This window comes from Salmo salar, chromosome 11 (assembly GCF_965601325.2).
Source record: "Salmo salar chromosome 11, fSalSal1, whole genome shotgun sequence".
Lineage (NCBI taxonomy): Eukaryota > Metazoa > Chordata > Actinopteri > Salmoniformes > Salmonidae > Salmo > Salmo salar.
In genome coordinates this window covers 27,921,384-27,936,429 of record NC_138301.1, presented here as the reverse complement: position 1 = coordinate 27,936,429, position 15,046 = coordinate 27,921,384, and the positions used below count along the sequence as shown (strand labels likewise).

General features: G+C 44.2%; 1 protein-coding gene across 4 annotated transcripts in view; it reads right to left on the bottom strand.

Moving 5' to 3' along the window:
- Positions 1–450: 450 nt before the first annotated feature.
- LOC106562350 (tyrosine-protein kinase CSK) overlaps positions 451–15,046 on the bottom strand; it is a 40,795-nt gene continuing 26,199 nt past the window's right edge. For all 4 annotated transcript variants that reach the window (XM_014127175.3, XM_014127176.3, XM_045689285.2 and 1 more), the window contains 11 exons: positions 12,338–12,451; positions 11,490–11,602; positions 6,920–7,139; positions 5,128–5,221; positions 3,979–4,044; positions 3,785–3,884; positions 3,573–3,663; positions 3,364–3,437; positions 2,938–3,133; positions 2,708–2,794; positions 451–2,497 (listed from right to left, as the gene is read on the bottom strand). In XM_014127175.3, coding sequence (XP_013982650.1) covers positions 2,315–2,497; positions 2,708–2,794; positions 2,938–3,133; positions 3,364–3,437; positions 3,573–3,663; positions 3,785–3,884; positions 3,979–4,044; positions 5,128–5,221; positions 6,920–7,139; positions 11,490–11,602; positions 12,338–12,451 — 1,338 coding nt within the window. In that variant the 3' untranslated portion in view covers positions 451–2,314. The remainder of the gene's footprint in view (positions 2,498–2,707; positions 2,795–2,937; positions 3,134–3,363; positions 3,438–3,572; positions 3,664–3,784; positions 3,885–3,978; positions 4,045–5,127; positions 5,222–6,919; positions 7,140–11,489; positions 11,603–12,337; positions 12,452–15,046) is intronic.

Below are 15,046 nucleotides of genomic sequence, written 5' to 3'. Positions count from 1 at the left end.
CATGGTAGTGGTACAACCATCACATGACTGGGTGAGTAAGATGAATTGTTGCACTGTTGTAGTAGCCTAAACCATAGAGACAGGACACATCAAAACATGCATCTAAATCTAAGAGGTCCCTCTCCAGCAATGCTCCTCCTGTTTTCAGAAGCACTAAATGTGAGATGGAGTGATGGCCCAGTGTAATGATGGGTCCTGACAGCTGAGCAGAACCGCACAGCCTTGGCTGACAGCACCCTGTGTTGTGTAACCAGCCCATTGTTACCACTCTGGACTGTCAGCACCGTTAACATTCATAGGAATCAAAACGAGCCAGCCAGCCAGGGACATAGACAACTGTTGGCTCCTTATGTGCAGCAAGCAACAGGGCTGGCGCGACAGGATGGAAACAGAAAGACACATGGGCAAAGAAGGAAGGCTTTGAGCTAGAAAGAAAGACAAAAGCTGAAGATGATTCAATCATGTTTTTTTCTTTCTTTACAAAACAAAAAAAATACACGGTCACACAGACAAGACCCTTAAAGCTGTTCCATTTGAGCTCTGCTCAGTTCAGGCTCAGAGTCAGTCATTCTGTGTGTGTCCTGTTCGCAGCAGAACGTCACTGGAGGCGAGTGGAGGAACAGCCACTCCAGAGAGGAGAGAATGGAGAAGAGAATGAAATGAGAGGAGCTTTAGTCTATTTGACTGACCACTGGAAATGGAACAGATCAGCTGACACAGAACACTGCAGCTTCACAGCTTGAAGACTCTTTTGGCACGTCAGCTATATCTGTTATCACACCCTCATAAACACTTCTACATTCTAAAACAGAGCTGTGTGAGAGAGAATTATTTTAGGCTCAATCTGTGAAGTCACAGGTTCTGACAAGCACTTTGCTACACTCGCAATGACATCCGCTAACCATGTGTATGTGACCAATAAAATTTGATTTGAAGACCACAGGACCAATCCATAGTTAGAATACCTTATTCACAGTTCAGCCAAATAAGATTCATTGGCCCAAGTGTATGTATGAACCCAGTGGGTATGTAAAGTGTGTGAATGGCTGTATTACCTCTGTGTAAATGAATATTTACCGTGTGGGAATGTGTGTGTAATAGCATAATGAGTAGAGGAACAAATGGAACAAACACCCAGGGCATCCCCAGTGGCCCACTGCCCTGCTGTTACCTCTATCATCCAGGACATCCACATGACTGAATAGTACCCAGGTGCTTTCAGAGGGGAGCCCCCTCCCTGTGATGTCAGTGTTGACTGTTGACGTTCTTTCCACACTGTCAGACGGAATGATTTATTCAGAATCATGGTAGCATAATAAACATTGAAAGCACTGACAGTTAAACCCAAGGCCTCTCGCACGGCATGCACACACCCAACCCCAGCATTCGCTACACTAAAACATTCTTATATCCTTCAGTCTGTCTTTCTTTTCATTTTTTGGTTCTTTTTTTATCCTTTAATATAAAACAAGCCCACATATGATGAATGGACCATGTTGAGAAGTGCCCAGCCCTGTGTGGAGTTGGAGATAGGCGCGTCCCAGCGGAGGCTCTTTATGAAATGTTCACGTTCTCTTTAACGGACATAGAAGAACCTGTTCTGGAGCCGGAGGGAGACAACTGCACAACCAACCTCCCCCCAGAAAAACGATTTAAAAAAGATTTCTTAAAAAAAGGAATAAAAACTGAATAGTCCAAGTGGAGGAGTAGGTTCTGGAGCTCTGTATACTGGAGGTACTTTGGCACAGAGCCAAGGCCCCAAGTAAGGCCCCAAGCAAGGCCCCACACAGGAGGGTGAGAGACAGACAGCATGCAGCGCCACACTACCACCCAACACAGAGATACAGGAATGATCAGGGCGCAGAGAGACAGACCGAGAGAGATTGAGAGCACCTGACAAACATGTGGAGGAAAAGGCCAGCCTCCCCATTATCATCACGTTTTGGAGAAGAAAATAAGAAGAGTTTGAGGTGACAACGCCACAGTGGAGAGACTGGGAGAACAGGAGGAGGAAGGGGGTAGAGGGAGGCTGATGGACTGGACAGAGAAGGAAGACAACCAGCTGACAGAAAGCTATACAACACATACAGGACTTGTGTTCCTTTCTTTCAGAAGAGTGGAGGGAAGGTAACACAGGGGAAGGTTTACTACAGTGCCAGAGGAAAACAGGTGCAGGTCAGGTATCAGGTAGGGTGTGGTCCACAGGTGAGGCTGGCAGAGGAGTTCCGGTCCTGCTCCAGTTAGTTTCCCCCGACCCGGACGCTCCCTCCCTCCCCTCCCTCCCCCAGTCTGCCGTGTCTTCCCTCTCTGCCCCTCACAGGTAGAGCTCCTTGGCTCTGATATGTGACAGCTTGTCTCTCAGCATGCGGAAGGAGGGCCGCAGCCCCACATCCAGGGTCCAGCACTGCTTCATGACGTCGTACACCACCACCGGGCAGCCGTCGGGGGCGTCCATCTTGTAACCCTTCTCCACCCGCGGCACCACCTCCTTCAGGGGCTGAGGAGCAGAGGGGCGTTATCAACCACATACTCTACTAGTATGTCCTAACATCCTCCACTGTCTGAACAGTGGCCTCAACCCATCTGCCTGTGCACAAGCTTCACAGCTATTAAATGATAGGAAATGCATCACTCATCTAGATATATCCATTTTTGCCAGATAAGGCTGCTGACCCTTGCTGGAGTAACCTCACAATGTCATACTTACAATTCTGGGATAAGGCACACGCCCAAAGGAGTAGATCTCCCATAGCAGGATACCATAACTCCACACGTCTGACTTAGTGGAGAACCTCTGGAAGGAGCAGAGAGAGAGGCTGAGGTCAACTACACAAGACACCACAGACACAAAGACAGAGCTTAGGCTACACTATTTAAACACCCTCCCATCTACACTCCCTCCCTCCTTCGTCCAATCCCCTCTCTTTCCACCTTTACCTTCTCTCGCAGGGCTTCGGGGGAGGTCCATTTGACAGGCAATTTGGCAGTGTCCTGTGTGGACGAGGCCTCCTTAGTCAGACCGAAGTCGCTGACCTTGGCGATGTTGTCGTCAGACACCAGAACATTCCGGGCGGCCAGGTCTCTGTGCACAAAGTTATTGGCCTCCAGGTATTCCATGGCTTCACATACATCACTGCACAGCAGGGGAGAACGAGGAGAGGAGTCACCAAATGGAGATGTGAGAGACAGAGAAAGAGAGAAACAATGGGATCACTCAGCCAAGACAAATAACTAATTTCATTGTTGATAAGTGATACCAATAGCCATTTAAAATACTTTGGTTTCTGGCATCCTCTCCAGGGAAATCACATTATAATTGAATAAAGAAATCCAATACAGCAGAACTGCCTGAGGATGACTTACAGTGAGAATTTGAGTAAACAGTCTCCTCCCAGCACGGTCCGTCCTCGAGAACGGAGGTAGTCCACTAGACTGCCCTGTGGTGGGGGGGAGAGAGGGACGGCTGTCAAGCTGGGAAGTAGGAACAGACCCTATCATAAAGGGACAGCGGACTCCAGCCTACAGCCTAGATAGAGTAGTCCCTGGTCCAGCAATAGACTAGACTGAAGTACCTTGGCCATGTACTCTGTGACGATGTAGAGACTGCCCCTCTCCTCTACAATCACCCCCAGCAGCTGAACCAGGTTGTTGTGCCTCAGCTGGCTGCAGGGAAGAGGGTTTTAGTGACATAGCTACGCACTAAGGTGTACAGACACAGAAACACACAGTCATAAGGTATTAGAGAAAGTGGGTAAGACCATAAAACAGAATGGTTGAGACTTACGTCATGACGGAGGCCTCAGCGATGAACGCCTGGGCCGTGGCGTCGTGTTTGATGCACTTCACTGCCACCTTGGTCCCTCTGTAGTCCCCCACCATCACATCTGAACAGATACAGAGATGTAACACTGGACAACGGCCTCACACGGGGATGGAAAGAGACACTTTATCAGCACTGGTCCCAGTTAGGGTCTTTACCTCCAAACTCCCCTTTGCCAATGGTCTGGATGAGCTTGAGTTCCTTTCTGTTCAAGGCCCAGCCACCTGTGGAGCAGCAACAGAGAGAGATGGAGAGAGAGACAGAGAGACAGAGAGAGATGGAGAGAGACAGAGAGACAGAGAGACAGAGAGACAGAGATATAGAGAGAGAGATATATAGAGAGAGAGATATATAGAGAGAGAGATATAGAGAGAGAGAGAGAGAGTATAGAGAGAGAGATATAGAGAGAGATATAGAGAGAGATATAGAGAGAGATATAGAGAGAGATATGAGAGAGAGATATAGAGAGCGAGATATAGAGAGCGAGATATATAGAGCGAGATATATAGAGCGAGATATATAGAGCGAGATATATAGAGCGAGATATATAGAGCGAGAGATATAGAGCGATATATATAGAGAGAGATATAGAGCGATATATATAGAGCGATATATATAGAGCGAGAGATATAGAGAGAGCGATATAGAGAGAGCGATATAGAGAGAGAGATAGAGAGCGAGAGAGATAGAGCGAGAGAGATAGAGCGATATAGAGAGAGAGATAGAGATATAGAGAGAGAGAGAGATATAGAGAGAGATATAGAGAGAGCGAGAGAGAGATATAGAGAGAGAGAGAGAGATAGAGAGAGAGAGATATAGAGAGAGAGAGAGATATAGAGAGAGAGAGAGATATAGAGATATAGAGAGATATAGATATATAGAGAGAGAGAGATATATAGAGAGAGAGAGAGAGATAGAGAGAGAGAGAGATATAGAGAGAGAGATATAGAGAGAGATATAGAGAGAGAGATATAGAGAGAGAGAGAGAGAGAGATATATAGAGAGAGAGAGAGATATATATAGAGAGAGAGAGAGATATATATAGAGAGAGAGAGAGATATAGAGAGAGAGAGAGAGATATAGAGAGAGAGAGAGAAAGTCAGACTGGTTCCAGCAGTACTAATGAAACATCATCCTTCCCCAGACAGAGCAAAGCACAAGGTTAAAGACTTTCTGCTAGCTCAAGTGATTAAGCCCAGGTTTCCTGTACTACAGAAGATGAAGACAGACTGAGTTACTGTGGCTATTCTTACAGACCAAGAGTGACTCAGAGAATGGAAACACAAGGTTAGTAGTGTTCTTCTTACTCCTGGAGAATTCATCCTGGGCGGCCACCGTTCCCTCCATCAGCTTTGGCTTGATGAGTCTGGTACAGAGGCCGTCGGCGTCTTTAGTGTAGTGCTGAATGGAGATAGACGAGAGAGAACATGGTGAGTTGGATAGTGTGTATATTAACAGTAGCTGCATCGTCACACTCAGGAGGTACAACTGCATGTCAAAGACCAGAGAACAAAGAGCGGGGAGTCAAGAAGGGTCTCAGCAGTCTGGGGTGAAAAGGATGCTGGGATTGGAGGGCTAGAGGGGACTGTGCGTTTGGTGGTGAAAGGTCACTAACCACACCGTCACTTTAGATAATCCTATCTACATGTGATCAGGTTATGTGAGTGTAACCAGTCAAACACACCGGCCATCTTTTTGACCTATGATTAGTTTGTTAATCAATGGAGAAGCACCCAGTCATTGAGTGTAATCTGACTGCCACTGTCTTTTACATGTGAGTAGCATTCACAACCACCAGAGGGCAGCATGGTATACGAACTATTGCCTCTGTACAAGCTACTAAACAAATATATTCATGTCAACACTGTATTTCAGCTTTAAAGACCCATTATCAAATGAACACATTATTTCTGCATATTTGCAGTCATGAAACCAAGGTTATATAACAGATATTTGGACAACACAGAAATACTCAATGTGCCTGAATACACACTTGAATCGCCACACATAAGTACTCACCATCCATAACAACCCAAGTACTTAACATGTGATTGACTAATCCCTTAAATGCAACAGTGTTTGATTTCCATTATGTGGTTAACACCACAAATCCCACTGGATGTGGGTCTTTTGACAGGGAAGGACAACTTGTGTGTACCCATGTGGAGCCTGTTGTGACAGGCCAGTGAGGGTAAGGGGAAAAAGAATGAGCTAAAAAGCAGAAGAATGTGAGAGATCCAGTCACAGGCGCCATTAGAGAGAGCGGGGGGGAGGGGGGTAAGGCGAGAGAGAGAGAGCAGGGAGACGAGAGCGAGAAAGCGCAGAAGGAATAAGCGGAGGACTGTGGTAGAGTGATAATAAGATAGAGTGTGCCAGTTAGACAGATGGTCCTCGATGCCAGTGTGCAGATTCCTGCCTAAATCCCAGCAGCGCCTCTGGGACAGAGAGGAGCGTTAATTAAAGTGTGATTGCAAACAATCTAGCTAGAAGCCTGATGGAGCATCTTATCTCTGGGGAAGAGAGACCTTTCCCACCATGGCCTCCTTCCTCCCTTAACACACTGACTCAACCCTACTGCTGTAGTAGAAGCTGTCTAATAGACCACGCAGTAGACAGAGGTCTCCCTCCACTAGGACTGGGACATTCCAGGGACAGAACGATATCATGGTACTTAGGTGGCGATTATATATGTATTGCCATTTGATGTTCCAAACATATTGCTCAGTATAGGTCTGCTGCAGAGAGACGAGAGAGCACAGGAAAAGGAGTTTTGATCAGTCATGGAAATAAGTGCTGAAAACATGTTGGCTTCCTATTTAAAAAGACAGAACAAGATATAGGATGAAAAAAATACCTGGTACAGCCGACTAGCGCTTGCTAACGTTAACTTAAATCCATACTTTAGTCAAAGTATCAATATAATACATTTCCCAAAATAATATTGATCGCTCTCCCATCAATAACCTCCACCCCCTTTGCCTTCTCTAACTCTATGACTAATCGTCCTTGACGAGTACCTTACCACCATACAGGATAGGCCGTGTGAGAGCAGCCTAAACCGTAAGAAATAGGGAGCGTTTGGGACTGACACCGACTTACCTCCACCAGCTGCATGAGGTTCTGGAAGAACTCCTCCTCGTCGATGCTGAGCTTGCCGTCGTGGTAGATGATGCGGTAGTGCTCCACCTTGCCGTCACAGCTGACACACAGGGTGTAGTCCCCGGGGTAGTTGGTGCTCTCCCTCGCCAGGAACAGACCAGTCTCTGGGGGGTAGAGGAGGCGCTCCGCCTGCTCCCGCGTTATCTTACCATGGAACCATCTGGAGATGGACACGAGAAGGAGAGGAGAGAGGAGGGGGGACAGGACACAGAGATAGGGCCTTAATGGACTACAGAAATTTACCATACCAAGGTCATCAAAAGGGCAAAAAGACAATTTATAAGTAGAGGGGAAATCTACTCATTATTATTGCAAGCGTGCAATGTTGGCCATGTAACACTCATACAAAGCCCTGTATTAAAAGAGTTTATAAACAGTCAGCCATTGACAAGGGGACAACAGAAGTAGTTCAGCTGATCAGCATAATGTAAGGCAGTGGCATTTCTAGGCAGTTGTGCTTAGAGCAGTGGAGTGAGCCTGTGTGTCTCAAGGAGCCAGTGAGAAAGTGCCTTGGTGTAAACAGGAAACGCAGACAAAAAACACAGGCAGGCAGTCTGAAACTGACACACAGGCTCTGCAATAACAGGAAAATGCAGAGCAGCTCAGGGCAGGCAAGACAGAGCAGGGGCTGCCAGACCTCTCTAACACTGAGGAGAGGTGAGACCTCACTGAGGAGAGGTGAGACCTCACTGAGGAGAGGTGAGACCTCACTGAGGAGAGGTGAGACCTCACTGAGGAGAGGTGAGACCTCACTGAGGAGAGGAGGCTTTTAGAGAGAGCAGCATATAGTCTCTCTCATCCCCTCTGAACACAGTCTATGAAACCTGCCCCCAGCTGACCGCAAGGCAAGGTGCAGGACACTGGACTTAAAAAGCTCTCTTAGGGATAACACACGCGGTTCCCTTCTTTGTTTTAGCTCAAGCTATTAAACACGGCCTCCATCTCACCTCATGTATAAGATCTACAGGCTTCTAGTGGATAAACCCCACCCCTTTGGCTTTTTCCTTAAGATCATTCATCTCTTATCTGTAGTAGACCCTAACACAGAATCCCCCAGCAGTATGGAAACAGGAGCAGGAGGAGGTCCACAGGGGTCTCTCTGGGGGCTGGTGAGTTAAGGGTAATCAAAGTGTGTAATTGATTTACACACTTCCCTTACTCCCTCCATCCCTCCGTTGCCCAGCACCAAGACAGACAGAGCAGGGCCTGTGCAAAGCGGCTTAATGCGGAGGGAGGATTGAGTTGATTAGATCAGCGGAGCTGCTTCTCCATGGACAGCAGCCTCCTTAACTCCCATTAATCTGAGAGCAGGCGCCAGTAAGCCAGCAGTCAGCCAAACACTGAGTAACCAACAGCCAAAACACAGGAGGAGCACACAGGAGCTACCAGCCAAACATATGACCAACCAGTCAAACAGGAGGAGCAATCAGTCAGACCATTTAATGAGGAAGCAGGGCATGTAATATGTCATTTATGTTGCAGTTTGTGCTATTCATTATCATTAGTCATATGATGGGAGAAAGGGAAAACAGGCTGCTAGAAGTAAGGGGAAAATAGAGTAAGGAAAGACAGTGGGGAAGGAGGAAGGAGAGACTGCAGTGAGCAGGGGACTGAGGTAGAGGTCGACCGATTATGATTTTTCAACGCAAATACCGATTATTGGAGGACCAAAAAAAGCTGCTACGTCGGCCGACACACACACACAAATAATGGACAATTACAGCAATACTGAATGAACACTTATTTTAACTAAATATAATAGATCAATAACATCCATTTAGTCTCATAAATAATGAAACATGTTCAATTTGGTTTAAATAACGCAAAAACAAAGTGTTGGAGAAGTAAAAGTGCAATATGTGCCATGTAAAAATGCTAACGTTTAAGTTCCTTGCTCAAAACATATGAAAGCTGGTGGTTCCTTTTAACATGAGTCTTCAATATTCCCAGGTAAGAAGTTTTAGGTTGTAGTTATTATAGGACTATTTCTCTCTATACCATTTGTATTTCATATACCTTTGACTATTGGATGTTCTAATAGGTACTTTAGTATTGCCAGCCTAATCTCAGGAGTTGATAGGCTTGAAGTCATAAACAGCGCAATGCTTGAAGCATTGCGAAGAGCTGCTGGCAAACGCAGTAAATTGCTGTTTGAATGAATGCTTATGAGCCTGCTGCTGCCTACCACCGCTCAGACTGCTCTATCAAATCATAGACTTCATTATAATATAAACACAGAAATACGAGCCTTAGGTCATTAATATGGTCAAATCCGGAAACTATCATTTTGAAAACAAAACGTTTATTCGTTCAGTGAAATACAGAACCGTTCCGTATTTTATCTAACGGGTGGCATCCATAAGTCTAAATATTGCTGTTAGATTGCACAAACTTCAATGTTATGTCATAATTACGTACAATTCTGGCAAATTAGTTCGCAACGAGCCAGGCGGCCCAAACTGTTGCATATACCCTGACTCTGCGTGCAATGAACGCAAGAGAAGTAACACAATTTCCCTAGTTTAATATTGCCTGCTAACATGAATTTATTTTAACTAAATATGCAGGTTTAAAAAAAATATACACTTCTGTGTATTTATTTTAAGAAAGGCATTGATGTTTATGGCTAGGTACATTCGTGCAATGATTGTGCTTTTGTTAAATCATCCCCCGTTTGGCCAAGTTGGCTGTCTTTGTTAGGAAGAAATAGTATTCACACAGTTCGCAATGAGCCAGGCGGCCCAAACTGCTGCATATACCCTGACTCTGTTGCACAGAACGCAAGAGAAGTGACACAATTTCCCTAGTTAAAAGAAATTCATGTTAGCAGGCAATATTAACTAAATATGCAGGTTTAAAAATATATACTTGTATTGATTTTAAGAAAGGCGTTGATGTTTATGGTTAGGTACACATTGGTGCAACGACAGTGCTTTTTTCGCGAATGCGCTTGTTAAATCACCCGTTTGACGAAGTAGGCTGTGATTCAATGATAAATTAACAGGCACCGCATCGATTACATACAACGAAGGACAAGCTAGATAAACAAGTAATATCAACCATGTGTAGTTAACTAGTGATTATGTTAAGATTGATTGTTTTTTATAAGATACGTTTAATGCTAGCTAGCAACTTACCTTGGCTCCCTGCTGCACTCGCGTAACAGGTAGTCAAGCCTGCCATGCAGTCTCCTCGCGGAGTGCAATGTAATCGGCCATGATCGGTGTCCAAAAATGCAGATCACCGAGTGTAATGAAAACGCGAAATCGGCCCTAATTAATCGGCCATTCCGATTAATCGGTCGACCTCTAGACTGAGGCCTTTAGCCAGTCTTTAGGGTGGTGCTGTAATTCCCTCTCCTTAACAGAGTATATGACTACCAGCAGGTGGCAGCAGTGAGCTGTGAGGTCAAAGAGCAGCATCTCTCAGGGTGTGGAGACCAACAGACCCAAGAACACAGCTGACACTGTTAGTTATATAAGCCAACAGGGAGCATTTCCCCCAAGACATCTGTTACCAATTCCATATATATATATATATATATATATATATATATATATATATATATAATACCAGACCCAAGAACACAGGAGCATTTCCCCCAAGACATCTGTTACCAATTCGTAATAATACGGAGAAAAAAAATGTATGAAATGTATGCATTCACTACTGTAAGTCGCTCTGGATAAGAGCGTCTGCTAAATGACTAAAATGTAAAATGTAATAACATAACCCCCCTCGGACTCTCGCCACTAACCACCGCTCTCTGAGGGGATCCACAGGGCTGATGCATCATTGGCTGTACTTACAGCGAGTTGGCTCTCTTACAGCTGAAGGAGAGTATGAGGGCAGTGGACACCACTCAGTCCCTCCACTGGTGACCTCTACTTCATAAGGACAGCAAACACACTCACTCCCTCTAGCCAGTTCCCTGTCCAGTGGAGTAGCCTTGCCTTTGTCCTTCCTTGTAACACTTGACTGGTCACCCTTCCCCTCACTGCTTGAGCTTTCCTCTGCTCAGCTGGGCAGATAAGCTCAGAAGATGGGGATGGTGGGGGAGAGAGTCTGCAGTGTGTGTGTGAGACAGAGAGAGACACACCCCCAGTGTGTTTTAGTCCAACACGTTTGAGTGCAGCAACCTCAGCCTTGTCCTGTGTGTGTGTGTATGAGAACTCTGATTTCCTCCTGGCCTCCAGTTTTGTACCATTTGCATAAGTCTCTCGTTTTTTTTCCTCTTTTGAAATAGCTGTCCCTTCAAAGAGCCCGATTCAAATCGCAGCGGCAGTTAGCCCCACCCACAGTGGCAGGCAGCCACCCAGAGAGCAGAGGGGACAGAGAAGAGGCAAAAAATAAATCAATTACCAGCGTCTCCCATCAGGCCTTTGTAACACTCCAATTCCAACGAACTAAGCCCCATATTCATACCTTTATTATACAGTGAAACATGGGAACTTCACAGGTAAGGGCACATCCTATGTGAAAGATCAGCAAGGTACTATCGTGTACTTACGGCATAAGACTGAGTTTTCCCCCTGACTTGACCCCTTCCCTTTTCTGGACGTAGTTAGCTGGGATGGTTCCCTCTCTGCCCACTGTGTTCTTCGCTTTGTACCAGTTGGGATCCTGAAATAGCAGCAGAAACACCCTTTAACCTCTACGGGATCCGTGTCCCCCAACGGACGGTTGAGCTAACCTAGGCTAATGTGATTAGCACGAGGCTGTAAGTAAAAACATTTTCCCAGGACATAGACATATCTGATATGGGCAGAAAGCTTCAATTCTTGTTCATCTAACTGCACTGTCCAATTTACAGTAAAATAACACCATGCTATTGTTTGAGGAGAGTACACAATTATGAACATGAAAATATATTAATAAACCAATTATGCACATTTGGTCAGTCTTGACATTTTGAACAGATATGCAATGTTTCATTGGATCAGTCTAAAACTTGGCACATCCACTGCTGCCATCTAGTGGCCAAAATCTAAATTGCGCCTGGGCTGGAATAGTACATTATGGCCTCCCTTGCATTTCAAAGAAGGAAAAAAAAAAAACATGCATGTTTTTTTTCTTTGTGTTATCTTTTACCAGATCTAAAGTGTTATAGTCACCAACATTAATTTCACATTTCCACAAACTTCAAAGTGTTTTCCTTCACAAATGGTATCAAGAATATGTATATCCTTGCTTCATGTCCTGAGCTACAGGCAGTTACCCAAATCTGTCATTTTAGGTGAAAATTTTTAAAAAAGTATAAAAAACAGGTTTTAACACAGCTGTATAACTACCCAAGTCCAGCACCATAACGGTTGTACACTTACATTTCCACAGTATAGAAAGGCGAGCCTTGCTTACCCTGGTGACTCCGATTATGGTCAACACATCTCCTTTACAGAAAGGCAGGTCCTGTTCATTTGTCGACTGGAAGTTGTACTTGGCTACACACTCTGTGCCAGGCAACCATGGTACCTAGGTCACGAGTGAAGAGGAGCTGTTAAACACTGAGATTGACTACAGTAAAAGGTCACAGATAGTCATAGCTTGGACGAGTGAATTGCATTTACGTCATTGACACTCCAGGGAGAAATTCAATTGCCATCGGGTTACAATAACACATTACAATCAAATAACACATTATTAAAAGCATATAAAAGGTCTACTATTAAAAAAAAGTAGCTATGCTGGTTTGTCCTATACGCTGTTCAGACCATATAGCATGTGGGCCTATTCTTTAGGCATTAACTGAGGCTCCCACATATAACCGGTGGTGTTGTGGCATCAGTGTTGTAAATAACATACAACCATGACCCCTATGAAGATGTTATCAGTTAGAGGCAATGACAGTACAAAGCAGCAGGTGTGTGTGTGTGTGTGTGTGTGTGTGTGTGTGTGTGAGACAGACAAGGTGCATCCAAAATGGCACCCTATTCCCTAGAGGCTCTGATCATAAGTAGTGCACTATATAGGGAATAGGGTGGGACACAGCCACTATCCTCATATAACCTGGTGTATTCCTGAAGCAATGCACTACACACAGCTGTGTGTGTCTGATATCGTTATCGGGACACATCCCTCAATCATTTCCCGATAGGAGTCAAAGAGAGACGAGCGTCACAGAGGGAGCGATGTGAGAGTTATGTACTGTTGTGTGCCAAAGATTAAAATAATTTGGGTTGATAAGCAAATGTGAAGACGGGGGATGTCAGTCATGCTATGCAGCTGCTGGCAGATGAAAAGCAGAAGCACTAATGTCAGTCAGGAAATATGACATGTCGGAAAGGGGCAGGGCACATTAGAATGTGTGTGTAAGTAGGATGCGTGCGTGCATTAGTGATGCATGGGTTGACTCAAACTGCAGCCCCCGTGGTTATATCGGCAGGGCAGGCGCGTTTAGGGTCATGACATTGTGGCTGAAGGGTGGGTGGCAGGTTGAATAAAGAGAAAACAATATCTTAAAAAAAATAAAGAAGTATAATTCTTGTGCAATTTGTATCAATAGGCTACATTGAGGTTCTCCTTCATTATTTTAGGCTACATGGCATTAGCATGTCAGCCTGAGCTTTAGGGCCCAGCTGTACGCAGGTCAAATAGCCTACACGCCAATCACAAAATACTTCCGGGAACGGGCAGAGAAACTTTGAGTTTAATTCAATAAGAAAAAAGCTGTGAAATGGAGATTAGAAAATACAGAGAAGCGAGGGCCAGAAAGGTCATGTTTGGGAAAGATTTGGTGAAGTGGTAAGAGGATGATAGCAGTGTTGTGTGATGGATCTGTACAAATTCCACAGTCACAAGATGGGGACATCAATTAGGCCTATGGCATGTCAAGGGAACTGTAGCCTACTGTTCAGATGGGTTAAATGGAACCTGAAGTCTGGACACTACAACCTCTCAGCCTTAATATTAACTCCTGCAGAATTAAGCATTTCTTGCAATAAAATTATGCAAATGTTGGCAACATTTTTACTCAGGAACAGGAGTGCAGAAATATGATTTTCTTTCAGCATCTTAAGCGAATGCGCAGTTAGATCACACCTCTACAGGGGGTATATTTATTGGAATCATAAAAGTGGATAGTATTTCAATCACATAAAATATGCACCCAAGCAGAACTAAATCTGATCAGAAACACATGGGGTCATATTCATAGCTTTCTATTTCCTTACAACCAGTCAAACTGATGTCATTTGGAAACATTGCACAGAAAATCTTCCGTTTAAAAAAAAAAAAAAAAAATGTAGATAGAGATCTCAATTTATTTTATTTTTTCCCCTCACCTGGTCTCTAAACGTCTTTCTCCACAAAAGAAGCAGGGATGACAGAACTTGACCCATGTCAACTAGATTGAAGCACTCATTCTATCGATTTAAGACATTATGGTGAGCAAGGATTTATTTAGTCTTCTAGGGCAGCGATTCTCAACTGGTGGGTGGTTATGAGTGGGTCGTAGGTGTCCACCCTCCCCAAAAAATAAATCTAATAGATAAATGTTATAATTTATGAAGAAATACTCCGGTCTAAATGTAAACAGCCAGGTAGAAAGTGTGTAGAAATGAAGATGAACTTATACATTTAAATTGCAGATTTGTTTTTCTTCAACCACATCATTTGCAATATAGAGCTATTAGCAGCACTATATACATATATACACACACAATATAGAGCTATTAGCAGCACTATATAGAGCTATTAGCAGCACTATATACATATATACACACACAATATAGAGCTATTAGCAGCACTATATACATATGTACACACAATATAGAGCTATTAGCAGCACTATATACATATGTACACACAATATAGAGCTATTAGCAGCACTATATACATATGTACACACAATATAGAGCTATTAGCAGCACTATATACATATGTACACACAATATAGAGCTATTAGCAGCACTATATACATATGTACACACAATATAGAGCTATTAGCAGCACTATATACATATGTACACACAATATAGAGCTATTAGCAGCACTATATACATATATACACACAATATAGAGCTATTAGCAGCACTATATACATATATACACACAATATAGAGCTATTAG